The sequence below is a fragment of the Tamandua tetradactyla genome, chromosome 15 (genome assembly GCF_023851605.1).
Source record: "Tamandua tetradactyla isolate mTamTet1 chromosome 15, mTamTet1.pri, whole genome shotgun sequence".
NCBI classification, from domain to species: Eukaryota; Metazoa; Chordata; class Mammalia; order Pilosa; family Myrmecophagidae; genus Tamandua; species Tamandua tetradactyla.
The window spans coordinates 51,779,598-51,803,018 of record NC_135341.1 but is presented as its reverse complement, the minus strand read 5'-3'; the positions used below and the strand labels follow the sequence as shown (position 1 = coordinate 51,803,018).

At 38.3% G+C, this 23,421-nt stretch overlaps 1 protein-coding gene across 6 annotated transcripts in view; it reads left to right on the top strand.

Annotated features, from left to right (window-relative positions):
• The window catches only part of ARPP21 (cAMP regulated phosphoprotein 21), a 152,708-nt gene extending 131,911 nt beyond the window's left edge, over window positions 1-20,797 (top strand). For all 6 annotated transcript variants that reach the window (XM_077129858.1, XM_077129859.1, XM_077129860.1 and 3 more), the window contains 2 exons: window positions 18,756-18,904; window positions 20,026-20,797. In XM_077129858.1, the coding sequence (XP_076985973.1) occupies window positions 18,756-18,904; window positions 20,026-20,283 (407 nt within the window). In that variant the 3' untranslated portion in view covers window positions 20,284-20,797. The remainder of the gene's footprint in view (window positions 1-18,755; window positions 18,905-20,025) is intronic.
• Window positions 20,798-23,421: the final 2,624 nt, after the last annotated feature.

Genomic DNA, 23,421 nt, shown 5'->3' with positions numbered 1-23,421 from the left:
GAAAGAGTTTAAGACATTCATCCGATTTACAAAGTGATCCGTAAATGTGGTCAGTGTCCTTTAGCAATGAATTTCTTCAATTGTGCCAATTCTTCTCTCACCCTGTTCTCCCTTTTCCTAAGATTAATGAGGATATTAGAGCTGCAATTCCAAAATCATGCATTCAAGGGTTACTGTTAAAAGCAGTAAATATGCCCATTTTTAAAATACATCAGATTTATATAACCATGCCCTCTACATAACACCCCAAAATTTCTGAAGGTGCATGCCGAGTGGGTGGCCATCAGTCAGTCACTGATTCCTTTTGACACTGATTTGAACCCAGTTAGCAGCCAAATGTTTAAATAGTTTTAATTCTAAGCTATAGATTGTTGAATTTGTATGTGTAATGGACCGTTGGTTAAAGGCAGTAAGAGAAAGGAAAATAAATTTTGCAATGTAATTTATGAGGAGCCTAAGAAGAGTAACTTTTCTCTAAGTTCACTTTAAGCACATCTTCACTGTATTCATAAAATGTAAATATATGTATGCATTTTTGTACATGTGCATAGATACGCAAGCACACACTCATGCATATATGTGTGTGAATCTGTGTTTATGTATATATACATACAGATGTATTTATGTGTATGCATGTTTCTATACATATACACACATATATATAACTGTATAATTTATCATGTGAAGAGATACACATTTGAGAATGAAAAGAGGGCTATTAATAATTGCACTAGAACTATAGGCATAAACTGGGACTCCCAATACATATATAACTCAATTTGCCCCTAGTATATAAAAAATAACAATGTTGGGAATGAGTGAGATAGATTTTAGTCTTCATTTTATGCCCTTTTGTACAATGTATATTAAATAAAAGCTCTAGTTTACAAATTAATAAATAGATAAGTAAATTACAAGTTTAAAAGAGGAAAATAGTGACATTTATATCCAATTTGGCTTGTTATTTAGAAGGCATAAAGAATATCTACAATCTGCAGTTTATTCTTTTGTGAATAAGTGCTTGCAGTGAGCAGCCTGAATCCTTTTGTCTTATCTAACCAATTAGAAACAAAACACAGAAATCATCAGAACCAGCCAGTTGATTTTTTTTAATGCAGGAATGTAACATTTCCAAATATGAAGTTAAAAAGCATTTTTGGTCTGTTTTGGTAATTTAACAAGTCTTTAACTTAGATGTACATTGTATTATTCATCTGGTCCTGAAGACCATTTCAAAAGGTATTTGTTTCACAAATTATGATGCTTTACATAATTAAATTGAAGTACGTTGAACATTGTGTCACTTGTTAAATGGAAAAAAAGTAAAATTGGTCCATATGCATTAAGAATATAAAACATTACATTGAGAGAACACTAGAATATAACCAGCAATATTTTAATTTAAAATATTCTACTATTTCTTAAAAGTCATTTGCAAAAGTCACTTGCTTGATCATCTGTTACACACAAAAAAATACAAAATGGTTAGAAATATTCATAGAGTGAGAGACCCTGTCAAACTGCATGGGATGTAGTGTCCTAGACGTTGAGAAGTTTTATAATAATAGTATAACAAGGTAGGAGGTGGGTCCTTAGTACAGCAGCTGGCCAGTGGAAAGCAGGGGGCCACTGCTTTATATATTATCTTTGATGTGATGACGGGGGCTCCATTTAATGAGTAATCAGAAAGAGATTGAAAGGAACCTCCTTGAACCCAGAATGTACTCAACCTCCTTTTGCTCTGAGATAACTTCAGACTGAAGGGGCACCCTCTTTTCCTTGAGGTCTCCTCTGAAGGAAAATAAATATGAATATAAATACATAATATATATTATAGGAATACAAGCATAAAAGAGAGGACCTGGGTGTGTTTCTTATATGGGTTGAATTAGCAGGAACAAGAGAAGGCCTCAAATTTTGCTGAGTCTTTGATGATACCCAATGGAATAGAGCCTCTAGTTGAAAAATGCAGCAGCCTGGCTGTCCCCAAGTTTGCATTCTAGGAATTAGTGTTCCACCAATGCTTTGAATCTACCATGCTCCTTGTTGGGCATCTGCTCCCCAACCTAGATCAGTTTTCCTTTTCCGCTCCCCGCTACACTGGGTGTTTCACCTACCTTCAGGTTCAGAGCCATTGCTGCTGCTGCTGCTTTGGTCACTCGAGATTAAAATTTCCATATGATCCAGGTGGGCCACAGTGGCTCAGCAGGCAGAGTTCTCACCTGCCACGCTGGAGACCCGCGTTCAGTTCCTGGTGCCTGCCCATGCAAAAAAATTCCATATGATCTAAGGGCAGAAAAATGCATTCATTGAATGATGCGTGATCATTCCCATATACATTGAATTTAATGACTGTGCTTCGGCTGGCAAAGTAATTTGGGATGCTGAATCCTGGATGTTATCAGGTAGGAGCAGTTTTAGGACTTTTCTTGTTTCATGGGTTGCAGGGCAGCTGGATGCCTTCTGGTACAGACAACACCCAGTTTGTTCTTCATTTTTCACAATTCTGGAGGGAATAAAAATGCTCCTATTTACTAGCATTGTTTGGTGGAAACCAAAGCAAAAACTGCTCTGCAATAAATGGCATGTGCTGAACAACATGTAGTCACATTGCCTGGTATCTAAGAGACTTTCACAAAAGCCCTGGGCAGTTGGAATATATTCGCCCCCATCAATAGTCAAGCAAAACAAAAAAAGGCAACTTTCCAAGTTTCACACAGCCAGTGGGGTGAGGAGTTGTTCAGCAACATGTCTATCTGATTATGGAACCTGTGATTTTTCCATTAGGAAGGAAGAAAACGTCTTAGATTTAACACCATAAAGCTTACTTAAAGCTTCATTTATAGTATTCTGTCTTACTGTTTCACCTTGCTGATATTTGTTTGAACAAATGTGGTTAAATATACTAAACTTGAGACCAATCACAGCAGAGCATTTTCTAAACCAAATGTGCTTGCAAAATGCAAGATCAGTATGCTCAATTGAAGAAATAAACTAGATACACCTTTTTTCTTTTTCAATTTCCCCTGAAATATTCTTTATCCTTTGTTATCTTGGCCATCTTGTTCTGTAGCCAGTGAAGGAGAATGTCAAATTCAACAATATGAGTAATACTGCTTGGGTTGAATCGTAATCTGGCTTTCTTTCTTCTTTTTTTTTTTGTCATACAAGATTTTAAAACAGTGGCAGCACTTAATAGTACTTCTTAAGTTATTATCAATTCCCTACAAAGGTTGCCATTTCCTCAAAATGGAAAAGCAAGCATTAGGGCAAAGAGTCAAATGTTCTGTCCTAATAGCTAATGACATATAAATTTGGGAGTTAACATTTACTTAATTGCTGAAGCAGTCATGCTAAGTGCACAGTCTGACATATTATCAGGTGTTTAAAAGGATAATTTTTGAGGAGGAAAAAAGATTTATAAAACCAAGAGACAGTACTCTACTAAAAGGATTATCCAGTTTGGTTTACAGTCTTCATTTAGGCAGATTGGTTCAGAGGTTTGAGAAATTCTCAGAGACATAGGAAAGCACCCCTTGTTATTACTGAAGGGAAAGAACAGCTGGTTATTCTCTGTTTGCCTCTCCTCCCATCACATAGCCATTCACCCTTCTCTCCATCTCTCAGGTCCCTTTGCCCCGTGGCTTCCAGGTGGGTTTTACTAAGGTAAGGAAGGCATCCACAGCTGGACATCCAAGGGCCAGGGAGAGATCAAAGTGTTTTCAGCAGAGTGTCTTCAGCCTCCCTCCCTGCCTTAGGATGCAGTTGGTCTTAACAATCCTTACTGGCTTCCAGCAGTACTGGCTCCTCCCATAACACTTTCAGGCCTAGGTGGAAAAAAGAATTCCCCACTGTTGTTAGACTCTGGGTATCACAACCTTACGTTAGTGTCTTAACTTGCATACACATTTGGAAATATTCCCTTTATTAAAAACTCTTCAGAAAGATCATTTGAGTGGAATTCCACTGCCTGCCAAGCCCTTTGAGATGATGGGGGGAGAAGGCAGCAGAAAACAAGTCCAAAAGCATACCTATGTCTGAATTCTGGCACTTCTAGTCTGTATAGCCTTAAACAATCTACTCACTTCCTTGCACTTCATTTTTGTCCTCTATAAATGTAAATGACAATAGCAACCCAATTCATAATATGCTTAGCCCAGTGAGCATGCTAAGGCATGCACAATAACTGTTACTATTAATGTGGCTGAAGAAAGGAGAATGTTTGCTTTTGCTGGCTGGGGTTACTGTGAACTAACCACTGGATGTCCTCACAGAATCTTGCCTGTTGGAAATAACTATTATCTATTTCTGAAAATTGTGATAATATCTCTTTCAAAAGAGATAGTCTGATCTCATTTTTGCAATTCATAAGCTCCTTGATCCTCCCAAACTCTTATTTTCTTTCTCCCTAAAGTCCTACTATGTGCTCTTTTGGAAAAGCTACTTGTTGCACGTCAGATGAGCTCCAGGGGTTCACATACACAGGATGTATTCTCAGAGCTCTTAATAATAATCTGAGAACAGTGGCAGAACTGGAATATGTGAGGAAAGGAAATGGCATTCTGGTTCAATTCTGAAATACATGTAGGTTGTTTTCAGTAAGGTGTAATTCCTTAGTGCCAACATTTAAGAAACATAAATAGTCCCAGCAGTCCCATCTGCCATACTTGGAGGAAGCACTCAGACATGCAGTTCTGGAGAAATGAATAACAGAAAAATGAGTTCCCCAGATTCATGAGAAATTCTGTGTATAATCCTGGGTAAGTTGCTTTCTTAGACCCCCAAACCTCAGTTTCATCCCTCAGAGTTTATTGGATCAGGAGATTCCCAGATCCATTGTTTGAGCTTGGGTCAGGTTGAATGTCTGCAGGCTTTGTGGGAACCAAGAAGACATTTAGAAAAGCAAGGAATACCGGCCATATGCCAGCTTGATGGGGAGTGGAAGGGTGAAGTCCAGATTTCTTTGTTCCCCCACCGTAAATTTTTGTTAGAGGAATTGTGGGGTTACAGAAAAATCAAGCATAAAATACAGGACACCCATATACCACCCTGTTATTAACACCTTGCATTGGTATGGTACATTTGTTACAATCGGTGAAAGCACATTTTTATAATTGTACTGTTAACTGCAGTGCATGGTTTAACTTAGAGTTCACTGTATAGTGCAGTTTCATGGATTTTTAAAAATGTTTTATCCTTACCGAATTTATAATATAAATTTCCCCTTTTATCCACATTCAATTATATGTTTCAGTGCTTTCCATTATATTCACAAATGTCATGCCACCCTACCACCATCCATCACCAAATAATTTTCATTGTTACAAATAGGATCTCCGTCCATTATTTTAAAAGTAAAAAGAACATCCCACACCCCCCATTGTTTGTTTATTTTTTGTCTTTTTTCTCTTACTTATCTGTGCTTACACAGGATACAGACAGTGTCAGTCACAAGGTTTTCACAAACACACGGACAGACCTTAAAAGCTCTATAGTTATTCGTCTTCAAAAATCAAGGCTATTGGATTACGGTTCAACAGCTTCATGTATTCCCTCTAGCTACTCCAAGACACCAAAAACTGAAAAGGGATATCTATATCCTGCATAAGAATAACCTCCAGAATGACTTCGTGACTCTATTTGAAATCCCTCAGCCACTGAAACTTTATTTTACTCCATCTCTCTTCTACCTTTCGGTGCAGAAGGTTTACTGACTACCATGTTGCCAGGGAAATTTACTCTCCTGGGAGTCAGGTCCCACACAGAGGGGAGAGCAGTGAGTTGAGTTCACCTGAAGAGTTAGCTTAGAGAGAGAGAGACCACATTTGAGCAACAAAAGAGGTTCTCTGAGGGTGGCTCTTAGGTATAATCATAACTAAGCTTAGCTTCTCTCCTGCAGGGATGCATTTTATAAGGGCAAACCCCAAGATTGAGAGAGTAGCCCATCAAATCGGCAGTCCCCAATGCTTGCAAGAATATCAGTTCTTCTCCAGGGGGTGAAGTTTAATATTTCCACATTTTCCCCCAATTCCTCATGGGGGCTTTGCAAATACTTTTTAATCTTCTGCCCAGATTATTCTGGGATGAATCAAGACATCACACCATCTTGTACAAACCAATAAGATCTCACTACCAATTCAAGGTTCCATGTAATTATGGTGTCAAATAAACTGACCATACAGCTTAAATTATATAGTGTGCTACGAAAAACATAAATTTTGCACCAAATAAACATCTCTTCCTTTGGTTTCCCATAGAAAATGAACTTTTAAAATATAGTCAATATCATCCTTTACCCTTTAGTCTGATTTCTCTTATTCCTACCCAAATCAGCTTCATTCATATCTCTAAATGAAGTCTGAACACTTTTACAGTGTTTGTAAGAGTTGCTGTATGGAGTAATGCTGACTTTTTGTAGCTGCAAAACTCTAGCTCTGAGTCTCAGATATCCTACAAATATGTGAAGTTCCAGGAAATGACCAGGTTATACACAAAAAGCTCAGCATCTCGGAATTTAGAAATAACAGCCACAAGTCCAGAATAGATGTGACTGCTGTAACAGGTTACAATCTAGGAACCTTTAAATTAGGTTTCACCTGTTAACCTGTGCTCTCAAATTCAATTCTCAGAGTTTTGGACATTATAGTTAGTCCACAAGAGTGAGGCATTTTATTTGTCTTTTCGTTTCTGGCTTGTTTCACTCAACATACTGTCCTCAAGGTTCATTCACCTTGTATGACTCACACCTTCATTCCTTCTGGCAGCCACTCAATAGTCCATTGTATGGATAGACCACAGTTCCCACTTTCATTCCTCAATTAATGTACCCTTAGGCCATCTCCACCCATTACAAATCTCCAATGCTGCCGCTGTAAACACTAGTGTGCAACAGTCCTTTTGCCTCCTGGTTCCTCCTAGTATATACCCAACTATAGGGTTTGCAAGATCATATGGCAACCCCACCCTTAGCCTCCTGTGGAGCCACCACACTGCCCTCCAGGAGTGCTAACCACTTTGCTTCCCTACCAACTTTGACTAGGTACATCTCTCCACATTTTCTCCAGATTTCTTGTTAGCTTTTTTTTTGTTTTTTTCTTGAGTCAAATGAAAGTTGAGGCAAAACCACAAGGGAGCATGACCCTGGTTAGTAAACTGCCTCAAGAAAAGCTGAGAGAGAAGTTTGCGAACATCAAGCAAATTAGTTTTAGAATACATTTTTTCCTTCCCTGTTCCCACTTTTCTGTGCCCGTTCCCATATTTCCTCCTTCTTTCCTTTTTTGAACTTATCCTTGTTCCCATCCTACCAGCAAGCTGTGGAATGAGAAGACTTCCCCTGCTCTCTTGATTTTCTGTCTGAAGGAACTTCAGTTGCCAGAAGCAATGGGGATAAGAGAGAGCAGTTGTTGTCTGGCCAGATAGTTGCTTTTTCTGCTGTGATGAAGATAAATTGTTTGCTTCTGCCGCCGTTCATACATTCCCAGGGCTTTGTTTTCCCTGTTCTGAGCACATTGCTTCTCCATCCTTTTCCTTCAGGTTTTTGTTTGCTTGCTTATTTTCTACGGTGTGCCAGTGCAGGATTCTTGTGGAATGAGTGACATAAGGCAGTTTCTCTGTCAGCATCATCAATGAATGTCCTTGAGGCATTGAATGAGGAATCCAGGATAAGGCAGAATTGCCTAAGATATGCTTCCTTTTCCAGTGGATTGCAATCCAGCTGTGAAGCAAGACTGAAATAATAGTAAAGTTTGATTCAAGACCATAGTAGATGGTGAGTGCAAAGAGTAAGCAGAAGGGCAGTCACATACAGTTCATTGCCTGATGCTCAAACATTAGTTTGTGTTTTACACAAGGGATCATAGTCATCTTAACAGAAACCCTTTCAGAAAAGAATTGTCCCCATTTTACAGATGAGGGAAATGAAGCCAGAGAGGAGAGATGGCCTCCCACAGAGGGGTGATTTGCCAGATCCCAAACGCTCTGTGAGGGGGAAAAGTAATGAATGGGTCAGAACTAGGAATTTAAGCCAAAAATGTTTGAGAACCAAGGCCTAGGGAATGAATCTCAAAATGTGGTCCCTTGACAAGTAATAGCAACTTGGGAACTTGTTAGAAGTGCAAATTCTCAAATCTAAACCCAAACACACTGAATCAGAAAATCTGAGGGTTGGGTCCCAGCAATTTGTGTTTTAACAGGCTTGTCAACGATGACTCAGAGGCAAGTTAACATGGAGAATTATGACTTACAGAAAAGAGCATCCCAGCTGGCTGGGAAAGTAGGTGATCTGGAGGCTAGATAGTGAGGCTAGGTTGAATGGCAGCCAGTGAAAATCTAAGGCTCCAGGATGCGAGTGTACAGACCCCACTGAGTATGGACGGATCGGATTTGTCTCATAATAGCTTGGAGTCCTGCCAGGGACAGAATGTGAGGTCCCTGTGGGCTCTCTTAGACCCAGTGTGTTTGCATCATCTCATGGCACTGACAACAGCAGAGGTGTCACTGGCTCTGTCTGCCTGAAGGTTTTGCGAGTTAGCTATGCCATATGTAGGAACTCCTTGTGGCTTTTATAGGAAACCTCAGCAAAAAGTAGGGTTATGACCATCTTAAAATACTCATGCTCCATTTGGGTGCTTATAAAGCACTTTTAACCAGGATGAAATGCAGAATATTAATTACTCTTGAATGCTTTGTTTTAAAAGGAAAAGTTAATGAGAAAGATCTGAATTGTTTCTCTTTCTACCTCAGGGCAGGCCATTAAAAAAGAAAAAAAAAAAAGAAAATGCTTAGTCGTGGAGGAGATAGCCTGCCCTAGAGGGTTGATTCAAGAATCTTCAGGATAGATCATTTGTCCTTCAGTTTCATTTTTCACTTTAATTATTGTGAAATCTGATTTGAAAAATCTTTGTGTGTTAACCAGCCTCCAACTCCGGCCAGCTGAAAAGATAAGTGCATTTGTATTTGTGTAAACAGGCCTGAAAACTTCTGATTGTTTTCTCAATCCAGATAAAAAACACTTTTAAAATAACAGGCTCCTACAGTGTGAGATTAAAATATTTCATATTGCTGTTACCCAAGGTTAATCGTGAGTTTGACTATTAGATGAAACAGAAAGTATCTTTCCTGTGGTGGGGTCATGGCATCATTTGGTGCTCAAAGGATTTATTTTGTGGTTGTCAACTGAGAAAAAAACAAACTAAGCTACAAGGCAACAAAGGTGTTTATTTGGAGTCTTAGAATTGCAATTCCAGGAACACAGATTCAGGGAGCAACCCAAACTGTGTCCCGTCTTGGTACTTCCAGACAAGGGTTATTAAAGACACAGAAGAAGATTCATACATTGTTTGTGACTGATGGATATTTGGGTGCTGCAAATGTCCTTCAGGTTAGATGGTTTACTAAGTTCTTTATTTAGTGGTTTGTACTGGTGTCCAGATGTGTTTAGGGCTTTGAGGAACATTGTTGCTTGGAGCTTTGCTTACTGTGGCAGTTTGTGATTTCTGGCTGAGATTGACATAAGGGTAACCTTCAGAATGACCTTCTGATGCCATTTCAAATCTCTTAGCCATAGTAACTCTATTTTGCATATGGATGAAGAGAGATTAACAGGGAATCAGAAGTCATGCTCCCAAAACTCCAATTTTAAAGAGGACTTTAGAAATTTGTAGCCATAACCTCCTTTGAATGCATTGGTCACAGGTAGAATGATGAATTTATGCCAAACTCAGTTTTGTTTTGTTTTTCACTCGAGGAGGTGTATACTACAGAATCTAGAACTAAGTCTTGAAATTTATTATAGCAGTCAGTTTTGGGTAGTAATAAAATGCAAACAAGTTGACCTTTAATTTTTTTAGCATTCTAAAATTCAAAACTGACTGTTTATATTCACCTGAGTCTTACGGAAAATGCAGAAGAATCTAGATCCTGAAAACTTTTGCCTTTGACGTTTTGATACATATGTTCAAAGAGTTTGTGTCCATAACGTAAAGGAGACTATTTTACTTTGTTCTGTTTCCTCATGCGATTTCATTTGGTTGTCTACTCCAGCAGATAATTTAAAGCATTGTATCAGTGGTTCCTGTTAATTTTTGTTGTTGTTAGTTAATTTTGAATGGAGTGTTTGTGGGTCCATGGGCTTCTCATTCATCTGTAACCAAGACTTCCTTGAGTTATTGCAGTTCCATGTGGATTGAGGAGTATTAATCATGCTTATAAAATAAATGAGAGCCTCTATCCTTCAGATTCTTGTCAGAAACTATCATCATAAGTTATCTTGGGTAGCTTTTGTTGCCTTCTCAAAGGTATATTAGAGCATTTGGTTCCTAACAAGCTTTCTGAGTTTTTCGTCTTCAACCAAGATGTCAGAAAAGAAAGACCTAGCACATTTTACTGCTGGATCAAATGAGATATAAAATAGTGAAGAGGTGACACTGAGAGCCACCTGAGGGTCCAAACAGAAAATGGACTCTGATTGCAAGTTGCAAGTATCTCTTGATATTTAATATGCTATGAATCATGACAGGTTCATAAATTCTCTTACTCGTTCCCATATTTTTTTATTTTTTTCTCTTTAATTCCTTCTCCAAAATATAAAAACCCTTACATTTATCCCGTATTAAACCAACAACAAAATCAAAACCATAGAATCCCATCAATCCGATGACCCCCTCTAATTATCTGGTTAGCTCTTTACCTCATGGTCAACTTTCTCCCTGAAATCCATTTCCTTCCTTTCCTTCCTTTCCTTCCTATCTGACTTCTTACCATCACTGGTGATACTTTTGTCAAGGTCAATAGTATTTTTTTGAACTTAGAATGTACTGTCTTTTCTTTCTGGAAGTTCTGCAGCTCTGGCCACTGTCATATTTCTCTTTCTTGAAATGCTCCCTTTGCTTTTTTTTTTTTGAATTTTCCCTCCACTCCCCCAAGGGGACTCTGCAAACACTTTTTTATTCCCTTTGCTTTTCTTTCTTTTTCCTTTGTCTTTAACTTTATCCCTTGTTCATGGTCTTAATGCCCACCTTAACTTTGAGTCCACTCCCAGAAAACTCTGAAATCAACGTTATGACTCATTCCTTTTCTGTATTGACACCACTCTCTTCTCTTTCTTTTAAATTTCCTGTCACTTCTAATTCTCCTTTTCAGGTATCATCCCCTCAGAGTAATACTTGAATGCTATTGAAATGTATATGTTTTACCTTGTATTGCCTCAGAGTCCCATCCCGGTCATGTCTCAGTATCTACCCACCCCTAAACATATGAGATACAAGAGCAATGTTCTATTGATTTCCAAAGTTATACCTCTAAGACAGACTATTCACCTGTGCCATTCTCATACCTAGGTGGTAAAGAAAAAATAGTCAATTGTTTGTGGAAGGGAGGAACAAATAATTAAGTGACAGAAATGTAATTGCTTGGCATTGATTATTCAGTAAGTGATATATTGGAGCCATTTCATTTTGGTTCACAAGAGCCAGTTGTTAAAAAATCGAAAAACTTACCAGCTGCTGATGAAACCATTTGTAGTTTGAAAATGGCCATGGTGGGAATATTTACACCATGGAAATCAGCAAGTACTACTAATCAGGGATTTTATTTTTCAGAGAACTGGTTTTCCAGCATAATAGTGATATTCATGATTATGATAGAGTTAAGTTAATGCATGCCCATGCCCATCAAACATGTGATATTTTAAATCTACCACTACAATAATGTTTGTGTGAGAATGCTGCCAGTTTGGAATTGAAGCTAGGAAGATGCCTATCGTTGACTACTTGAGAATCATGATGTATAAAGATTTCTTATGTAAAAAGGGCACACTCAACTCACTATCAATTGTACTTGCCTATGGAGTAGGTTTTCCAGTAACAGTGATAGGTGGATTTTGGCTGATTGAAACTGTGACCATAGCACTTATTTTCAAGATAGTTGGCTCAAGCTAGATTACATAAGTAACCAGGGGACAGTAACAGTAATTTGATCACCATGGTTTTGACCGCATGTCTTTTGACCTCATGATTAACCTCTTCTAGCCAGATAATCCATAGCAGTTTATCAGTAGAAATATCCACCAGGAGGAGTATTGTTATGCAGACAATTTTATAGCCATCTCCATCACTGAGTTTACCCCAACCTTATTCTGAGGAAAGAGTCCCTGAAGTGGCCTCAGCAGCAATTTGGTGCCACCTAGACTGGTTTTAAATATGCCCATAATTAATATTGCTGTTAGAGGTGCAAAAATGCCACGTTTACTTCCAAGCCACACAGCCTCATTAAGAAAGTAAAATGTTTGTAAGTTTCTCATAGAGCCTGTCTCCCTCTGGGTTGTTGAAGCTCTCTGGTTGTCAGTGCAGTACTACAGGCCAGGAAAGTTCAGAGAATTCCTTCAATAATATGACAGCCTCTTCTATTTAAAATGGAATTCAATGCTGGCTTCCCTCTGAGGCATTCATTGAAATTCCGTGCATGATCCATTCCTCTAGTCATTTAACAATGTCTCTCATGTTTGCCCTGATTTAAAAAAAAAAGAGAGAGAGAGAGAGAGAGAGCGAGAAAGAAAGAGAGAAAGAAAACCTGCTTTGTAGTTGTGATAACATGGATCAGGGTGGTATAATTGCAGTGAAGAGGCCCCGAGCTTGCAGTAATAGGATGGTTCATCTGATGTGTACTGCCATTAGAAAATGACCCATGTGTGGATGTTCTCAGGGGATGGTAAAGAGGCTTTTTAAGAATTACACTCTGTTGCAGTATGAAAGCTAATGAGCAAAAGAGCAAGTAGGAAGAAAAACTACTGCTTCTGAAAGCATGGTTCACATAGGACCTGTCACAGCCTCCCTCAAATTCATTAGGATAGAATGGTCTTCAGGTCAGCCATGTGCCCCCGCCTTACCTCCTTTCTCCTGCAGGCTCTCCATGGGTCATTCTGTACCACATTCCAAGAAATTAAAACCACCAAATAATAAACAATGAGGAAAAGAAAGAGGAGAAATGCAAAGAGGGCCAGCAGATAAAGTGAAGGTGGATATTTGCGTTAAAGAAAAGAAGTCAGCACAGGCTTCAACAGCAAAAAATAATAAGTAAATAATAAAATTTCTTGTACTCCTTTGTTGAATTTTTAGAACAATTTTATGTTACTTCTCTTCATAGATAAGAACAGGACCTGATTTTTATTTCAAGGCTTTCTTATCCTTTGCCTTAAATTTTTAAGCATATTTGAGACTAAAAAATACCTTCCTGTGGTCTCTACTGCTGTACTAATATAAGGGTCCTACTAGAGTTTTAGGCAAAGCCCACAGAGTGGCGAAAATCTTTAAAAGATTTCCACCTTGCTTTTCAAATCTGCCCCACTTGGACTACATTGTCACACCTGGGATCCATCTCCTGGGAATTGGTTTGTAACAGACAAAGTTTATGAAGACTTTTGAAATCAGATGTCTTTCTGGGTGTTCAACAATCCCCAGTTCTGGGAAGCCTCGATGCAAATGGAACTGTTAAGTGGATGGAGTTGCACACTCAGGACATCTACTTTCCAAGGCATAAGGGCGGTGGTTCCTCTTTCAGGAAACCATGGAACTATCATGAGGTCTGGTTTTTCCACCTAAGCTGGCTGTGTGTAGCACCAAAGTGCTGTAAGTGGTGAAACTAGAGAGGACCACCTGTCGTGGAGATGATGCCTAGTAGCAAAGAAGTAAAACTTGGGAACAAATCCATAGTGTTTCCAGAATCAAAAAGTGTACTGAATGATAGCAGTCTAGAAACTCTCTAAGTACAACTATCTCTAAGGAACCTTTAGGATCAGACCCTCACTCGGTGCCCTAAGCAGTTTTAAAGAATGCCTGTGTATCTTCTCCTTCTTACCTATTTTTATCTTTCATGTACTATGAATACTATTTTTGTTTCCAAAGCCCAAGTGACTTTTCTAGAGGCAACTGTTTGCTTGGTAGAGTCAAATGACTGGACTGTTCTTATATTTCATATATAAATAGGCTAGTTTTACCTTATATTTTAACTCATTTTGAGAAAACAATTTAAAATAAATATATACTCTTTTCAAAGATTGTTGAGGAGCATCATTATTTGAAATGGCTCTAGTAAATTGAAAACTATAATATCAGCTGATTGGAAACTAAAGAAACAAATGGAGTGACTAGAGTCTGTTTGCATTGTCTAGCACCCACTCCTTACTGCACCCTCTGACTGATGTTCCATTATCTGAGTAGTGAGCCTGTAAAACGCTACTGAATGCTAGGAGTTGATTTTGACAAGGCAGTCATGCTTTACTGTTGATTTTCTTCTTTCTTTCTTTGATACTAACAAGATCTTGTTCAATGACCTGTGGTACATAATTCATATCCTCTTTACTTGTTTTAAGTATTGAGAAAACAGTTAATAAATAAATGGTCATTAGATGCCTGCCACCTGGAAGGGATTAATGTTAGGGGTACAAAAGTGGGAAGAATGTATAATAAATCGTAATAACAATTTAGTGAGTAAAAGCATGGGTGCTGATGTCAGAAAACCACAACTTAAATTCTAGCTTTCCCTTATACTGCATGACCTTGACAAGTAACTATACCTCTTGTAAGTAACGGTTTTCCCTTCTGTAAAATGAATTTAAGAAAAAGCGACTGCCTTCTGGGATTGTTGTGGCAATTAGGTAAAAGCACGTAGTTCACAGCTTGACTTAGAGTAAGTAATCAACACATATAGCTAGTTCATACTGGAAAATCTTCAAGACGGTGAAAATATAAAGGAATTGATAGGAAGCCCTGAAACATAACCAGGCAGAGATGTTGGGACGTGGCAAAATGCATGAACTAAAAATATCCAGCGAAGAAAGAGACCATTCTTGGTGGAAGTGGATATTCATTTTCCCTCCCTCTATTCTCCACCAGCTATGCCTTCGTCAAGAATGGGCTGAGCTACTGTTTTTCTATTTCAAGCTCCTATACAAAGAGCAGAGTTTGAACTCAAGATCATGTGGCTTCTTCAGGAACTTTGGGAAATATTTTCATCTTGGCTCTTCCAAAAGAAGTGATTTTTTTTTTTTTATCGAGTGGATTTTTAATTTTAATGACTCGGAAAATCAAAAATACATGTGACACACTGCTTGAGTGGGTTGTAGGAGGCAGTGAGGTCTGGCTTGTTTCTGGAAAAATTTGCTCTGAAGAAATTTGTTCTTGTGACCATTCCCTTCCCCATAGTCTCTGACCTCATTGCCCAACAGCTATAGTACTGGCGGCAAAACCCTGAAAATACACTACGTCTGCCATTTCATCCCTTCCAAAAATCTTGGCTCTGTAAATAAGTATCCAAAGAAGAGTTAGAATAATGCCATTCACAACCATACCAGAGTATAATCACTAATCAATTCACGTTGTGATTTTTCATAATGACGGTACATCAAAAGAAAAACTTTCTTGATGGAATGTTAATAAATTATCCTCAAAGCCCATGTAGTATTCAATAACCACTACATTTTTAGCAGAAACCTTGTTATATTTTCAGATTTATAAGATTCAGACATTTTAAATCTTATAGTGTCTCAATCTTAGTAGAGTATATTCTTTTATTTGCTAGAAGGTACTTGTCCACTCTTAACCTTTTTACCGTCAGAAAATAAATGGCGCATATGACAAAAAAAATGAAATCAATCTTGACTGAAAACGAAACAATAAAAATGGCTAATGTCTTTACCATCTTCATAGCGAGCCTACAGGGCAGATACCATTGCTGTTTCTGTTTTGTCAGATGCATTATATCTTGCTAATCCTCAATAAATATGAAAAAGTGATCATTTCACAGCTAAGAACTGACAAGCTGGAACACATTTCTCATTTGAATAGACAAGATAAGCAGGTTGCCAACTGCACTGCCATTGCTGCCTTCGGGTGGATTGTGTTCCTGGCAGACACTGCTGGTTCATTCTTAGGTCACTGCTATCTCATTTCTGTTTGCCTATTTCTGAACCAGAGCTCAGATTCCTAAGCCACACAGCTTCCTGTCTTAAGGACCATTCTGCTACCTACCTGCCGTAAAGTATTTAAAGAAATAGGTATTCCCCAATTAAACCATTCCAGGTATACATTTCGTGCCTGGAAAGTGAATGGAGAAATGAATGGGATTCATGAATATAAATTGGGCTTTCCTTACATCCAAGCTTTCATTTTGAAATGGTAGAGTACTTGCTCCCCACATAAATCCTTATTTGCCTTAAGTGTGTTGACTGTCGAAGCAGTGCTGAGAGCCCATTGCTATGCATAACCGAATATTAAAGTGCACAAATCAGCGGGCAGAGGAGACCTGGGGAGGGAGAGCCTGCACCGCGGCTGGAGCTGTGCTCTCGGAGAAGTGGGATCGCTCTCACAGTCAACCTCCTCATCCTTTTTCTCTCCCTGAATATTGTTTGATGTTTGCTTCCTCTCACTACCAAAGCAATCCATTCTTTGAGTGTCTTTAACAGCTCTATTATTGTAAGACTTATTTTCTCCTCACCCCAGTTTTGGCCTAGAGGCTGGTGTAATTAATGAATCTCACCTCAGTTTATTTTTGAACAAGATGACTCTGTGAAAGGATGAGAGGGTAAAATAAGTAAATACATAAATAAATCTTCAGACCAAGGCCACCCACTTCTCCTCCCCCATACCCCCTCCCTGTAACGCCTCTCCCCTCTTCTCTCCTGTCTTCCTTTGTTTACCTGGTAGCTGTGTGCTTTCTGCAAAAGGTCCATTAAGACCAATTGGGTTCTCACCATATGATCAAATATGAGCCCAAAACTGAAAAGACATTTCCCTCGTTTTCAATACGTACTTTGAATCTTCAGCCAGAAATAAGGCTCTATTTTATTTACAATTACTTGAATGAGATGGCAAGTTTACATTTCTTGCCCTTTGCTATAGAACTAAACAGTAGAGAAGGCTGTTGAAGTTTTCTATGATCACACAAAGTTATTTTCTTATGTACATAAAAATTCGTGCTACAAAAAAATTTGATGTGTTTGTAATGATGTTATAATGAAATAATAAAATAGGATAGAATTGTTCAAAGCTAATGGTTATAGGGATTAGAGTGGAAGTTCTAGACAATGAGAAACAATAGAAAACAATTTTCTTTTTGCATTCAAAGTTAAAAGCAATTTCTCTCAAGTGCCCCTGAATCTGAGGCATTTCAGGAGGTAGTGATGACAGTGACTTGGCCTTAATAGCATTTCTTGTTCCCAAGTCTGATATTTTTTCTCTATTGTATAAACTTTAAGCACTTCAGACATGCAGCCCTTGGAGCCTGTGTTATTAAAGTCTTAAAATAGACTTGCCAAGCATATTAAAGGGAGTTTTTGACTGTGTACTGTGTCCAAAATGTTGCTACAGGGAGGTTACTATTCCTTATTTATATTTTTAATATATAGTGTTTTTTTAAGAATTTAAAATAACTCAGTGAGTTAATACCATGTTGAAAAAGAATTAGCTTACTGTAAACAAAAACAACAGGACACGTGAAAGGGTGACTTTTAAATTACACACTTGCTACACCCACCAACTACAGGCACCCATCAGGCCCCCACGTTGGCCTCTCCCAAACTCTCTCTCTCAGGTGTTCCAAAATGACAATGGCTTCTTCAATCGTGTTTGATGACTGGCCTGGTTTCCTAACGATGAATATTAATTAATTATTTTTTTTCCCTTTTCTTTTAGTTAAAAAGATCTGATTGTTAAATGTAGCTAGGGTTTGCATTAAGACAATCTAGGGTTTTAAAGATTCTTCACTCTGAGACAGTTGTAATAAGACAGATACTCAGCATGTATTCTCAGATACTCAGCATGGTTAATAATATGCGCTGTAGGAAAGATCTTATTTTGTAGCATTAAATGAATGTTTCTTTTCTCTACCACCCTGCCATTTTCACCTAAATCATAGCTTTCTTTCTAACATTCTTACAAAGAGAACAGTTCACAGCTTTCCTTTGAGAATGCATTTTAACCCACTTACTGTAGTGGTGATAAAAATAATTTGAAAAAATGTCCACTTAAAAAAGAGAAAGAAAGCCAACCAAATGAAAAAAAGAAAAAGAAAGCCAACCAAATGACCCAGCCAGAAGGACAAAAAGCAGATAATTTCTTAAAATGTTGCATTCGGTAATACCTATTATATACATATATATGGTCATTTAGTAGAGTATTTTACCATAATGTCATGAAACACAATAAAAACATGTCATACCTTTCACTTGTTGTTGCCTTTTGTGCAAGGCAATGGGCATTGAACTATTCAAGATAGTGAGTGATTTTATTCAAAGGACATGAAAAAGTAGAATTAATTGAAATTCAATAGGCTCTGTGTGAAATGAGGTACTGCAAGCTGATGGAGAAAGTAGGAGACTGAGTCAATTTAATGAAAATACTTGATAATCTCTGGGCTTTCCAAGTATCACCAAAACCAAATTATCTAAGCACAAAGAGTATAATTTATTGTAGCCAACTGATGTCAATAGAGGCTTCTGTCCTCCTAGCCTGAAGAATTTATCATGATGCTTATTGGACTGTTCCGTACAATGATGGGAATGTCCATGAAATGTTTACAGCCTTACTATTGTCCACCCTTAAAATTCAAAAATGCATTCTTGGGAATAAGCATCTGGATAGCACAACCTGACATGGGGATTGACAGGTCTGAAGATTGTCTTGTGAACAAGTGCTCTTATCTCTTGAAACATCATTTGTGTTGTTTCTGGCACAAAGAGTTCAAAAGGTCGTTTTTCTTACCAGGTTACCAGCCAGTCTTATCTGGTCAGCAGGGATTCCAAAGCCTAATGGGAGTGCAGCAGCCGCCTCAGAGTCAGAGCGTAATGGGCAACCAACAAGGAACTCCGGTGCAAAGCGTGATGGTCTCCTACCCGACAATGTCTTCTTATCAGGTGCACATCAGCAGCTTGGAGAAGTGTGGGTTATAATGCCTCACTTCCAACCTAGAGGGAGTGGGTGTGTGGCTGTGCCAGGTGTTTGGCTGGGTGGTGGGTAATTGGCACAGCTACTGTTGATAGTTGACTTTGAATCAAGATATACTAGAAAGGCAGAAAATGGGAATGGAATGCATCTTTAGTTATTATGGCTTTCAAAGACCCTGCTAAATTTGTTTCCATGTCAACTTTCTAATCATGGAAGAAAATTCTTTCATAAAGACCTTTGGGCATTTTATAGAAATTTTGCTTATTGGTAGAAAGCTTCCATGAGAAATCCCCCCCAGGGAGACATTTTTGTATCCACAGAATTTTTGTTTTGACATAAGTTGCAGTTATAAGAGAATTTTAAATGGCATCTGAGATTCATTTGACAGGCCTTTCTGGAGTCCACAATTGCATTTTCCAAACTAAATCCAAGTTGAGTGTTCACAAAGTTTATGCACCTTTTGTGATTTATATCTTGGAATATGCTGGAAGTGGAAGTAAAGGGTTAGTGAAATGCTATCATCATTCAATTTAGTTGCACCAATTACTTCTGGCTCCAAGGAAGCCATTCCAGACCTTCTAGATACTGACTTATCTTCATTTCCATTGCATCATTGCTACTTCCAACTCCATATTAGATACTCTCTAAAGCTGCAAGCTAAGTGTAAGCTGCGGGCTCAGTGTGAATGGGGAAGGGTGAGAGGGTGAGGGTTGAAAAGAGGAGAGGTATTTTTGCTACAGAAAGCTTCAGGCCACTTGCATAAAACCAGAATGAGATCTAGGCTTTAAAACCCAGAGTGGAAGATTCAGACTGCAGTCCCCGGAAGGCAACAAGACAGAGCGGGGAAGGGAACAGACACCAGGTACCGTGCCCTGGCACTGTATATTATCTCCTAGCTGTCATTATACGGATAGCGCAGGGGATCAGAGAGGTCAAATGACTTGCCCAAGTCGCTGGTACATGACGAAGCTGGGAATGGTGGCCTGTTAAGCATAATGCAGAAATTTGCATTTTTTTTGTATCACAGTGTCTCACTGTACACTCCAAAGTAGCCCCTTCATGCAGGGTTCTCTCTTGTGTCTTCCTACAGGTGCCAATGACCCAGGGTTCTCAAGGACTGCCCCAGCAGTCATACCAACAGCCAATCATGCTACCTAACCAGGCAGGTCAAGGGTCACTCCCAGCCACTGGAATGCCTGTTTACTGTAATGTCACACCGCCGACCCCTCAGAGCAACCTTAGGCTGATCGGCACCCCCTGCCCCTCCAGCACCGTCCCTGTGATGTCAGCTAGCTGCAGGACAAATTGTACAAGTATGGGCAATGCTGGGTGGCAAGTCAAATTCTGAGACCTCTGGCTATGGTTCATTTCTTCACATCTTATTTATGGCCTTTAAGGGAAGAGGAGGAAGATGGGAAAACTGACAGAGGACTTAAGTATTCACTCAACATTCAAATGGTTGCTGCTGGTATTCTGTAAAAAACAAAGAATAATACACATTAGCTGGTTAATGGTGCATATTTCTGTCATGTCTGCTAGGTATGCCTTTATAGCTTAGCTAGTGACATGAATTCATCAAGGTAAGATTTTTTCCTACCACTGAATACCACTGTGTAGATTATAAACTCCCTAATTTGGATTAGTTTTGTACTTTGTGTTGAGTTTGTGATGCTAAAAGTATTTAAAAATTATATACTGAAATCACACTGTACCAAAGCTGTAATGGGAAAAGAAAAAAAGAATTGATGAATGGAAAGAATAATTTATATACATTATAGAGTTTTCTTTTTTAATGGATATATACTGTATTGTAGTGTTCAATCAAAATAAAACTATTTGACCTTACGGAGGAAGGTCATGTTTTTACCACCAGTTTGATTTACTCTCTCTCTCCCATGTGTTTTAATAAGTTTATTTCATACATAAGGCATGAGAAGACATTCTAGATATTTGCAACTGTCTGACATCATATTGGGAGTTGTAGGCAAACACTTAATTAGCTGTAGTTTCATGTCACAATCTGCTGGGGTCCGGGAGATAAGATAGCAGCCATTTCATTCCTTCATTGGGCTCACATCTTTTTAATGTATACATTGCTTTTAGTTTTAGGGCTTTTGAATGCATGTAATTCACCAACTAGAAAAACCTGAGTGCCATTCGTAATGCCAGCCCTATACCAAACGCTGTTCTACCTTCATTCATGTGCTACCATGGACATGGAAAACAAAATATTTTTGTTCAGAAGGAAAATAAAAAGAGACATGGTCTAATCCCAACACTAATACTAGGCAATATGATGTAAAGGGCCACTAGGTTTTTTGTTTTTTTTTTACATGGGTATGCACCAGGAATCGAACCCAGGTCCTCTGGCATGGCAGGCAAGCGTTCTTGCCTGCTAAGGCACCGTGGCCCGCCCAAGGACCACTGGTTTTGACAGTGAGTCCCAGAATAACTCAAAGGTGCTCGTATACCGGTAATTTGAAACACGGTAAAATATAGCAATAATTGAGTCACAAAGACCCAGAAAATTGGAAAGACAGTTAGAAGAAGGCTGTCTCATCCCAAAATGGTTAATCACCTGTAGATTCTGTAGATAGGATTGATTTTATGATAATCTCTGCAAAATAATAATAAAACTCTGAATAGGCACTTTAGAACTTCTGAAAGATATTTCATGGGGGGAATATTCATAACTTTGGCTTTTCTACCACAGTACAATAACTATAGTTTGCTTTTTAAACTCTCTGCCTAAAATCCATTATTACCAAAGAGAGAGAGACAGGAGAAGTCCACCTGGATAATCCCCTTTGTTTTTCACATTATAATATGCTCTATATTAGATTTTACATTTTCATGATGTTTAATTGGGAATGGAATTAAGCAACTAGTTAAAAATCCTACCCAACAGATTGCCATTTCTTAGTTTCAGATCTTTTCCTTTAAAAGGGAACTTTTACACATACTCTCATTAGCACTAACCTTGTGAAATCTGTCCCATTTTCCCCATCTCATCTACTGATTCCTTCATCATAAATAAACCCTAAACATGTGATAAAAAGATATTGCTTTTTTTTTTTAATGGAGCCATTAAGCTGATAGGCTGAGTTGCCATTTATCCAGTAGCTGTCCTGAGAAAGAGCATAATGCTTCTTCTAATGGAAGCAGAGGGTTGGCCAGTATTGATTCATTTTTGGAGTATTATATTCTCCATTTAGGCTTCTGATCTTGGCAGTGATCCCTAACTCCGGAATCCAAATATGAGTCACAACTTCTATCTTTCTTTTCGTAGACTTCTGGGAAGTATTGACCTTTTCTTTAAGAATCCCTATAATTACTGAGCTTCCTTTTCCAGGGATTTGAAAAATATACCATGCTACTGGTAAAGACAGGGCTTTTTTCTCTTTGGCCTTCTCCAAATGTGTTACCCTCTTTCATATTTAGACAATTGGCTTTTGTTTTACAAATTGATTTGGATACTGTTTCAGGCTGATCCTTTTCCCTATTTTCACTCAATATTTATACCTAGAATTATGATTCTTCAAATCTTATGTTATACATATTGTTTTTTACACTACAGTATTTGAGACGACTATGTAGAGAAATAGACACATGGTCTTATTAGTGAAGCTTTCTAGAATTTCACTTATTATCACAAGAACATTGGGTTTTTTCATGTTGATTAGTAGATTTATCAAAATCACATTTTGTAATTGCAAATTATTTAGCTTATAAGCTTATGTCAAGATATGTGAAGACAGACATGTTAATATATAGATAGGTAGAAATATGTGATAGCTAACAAGATAGACAGACAGATTTGGTTATCCCTAATATCCTCCACACCTCTATGTGAGTGTCAGAGAGACTGAAAGAGATTTATGCCTTCATTAACTTTGCAAACTTTCATTGCATATGTGATTATATCCTAATTATGCAGCACTATTCAAAGAGAGAGTGCAAATAGATTTAAAGCACTTAGATTTATACTTACAAATTTTATCATACATCTGGTTACCCTTTAATAGTTGGAACTAAGTGTTCTAATTAGGATACCAATGAATTTAAACCATCATTATTTTATTGTTTTAATACAGTACCGCCAGGGGTGGGGTTGGGTGAAGGAGTGTGTTACACAACATTATGGAAATGAGATTACGTAACTGCAAGTTTGGAGGATTTAGAATAGGGTTATAAATCATCATTAAAAATAAAAGCACAGTATATATGAACCAGAGCAGTTTCCCAAATGAGATATGAAGCACAAAGCTAATACAATTGCGGAAAAAAGAATGTAGCAGCAGAAATGGCTTCTGAGATCTACCAAACGCATATTTAGATACTGCTTCCACTTTTGCCAGCAGCTGGAGGATGATGGGATGCTTCCATATCCCAACTTCCTGTTACCTGCATCCCGTGCACTGCCGCATACGCTGTTGAACAGCACAAATGCACGTCTGCCCCTCATTTGTGCTGCGCCCCAGCTCTC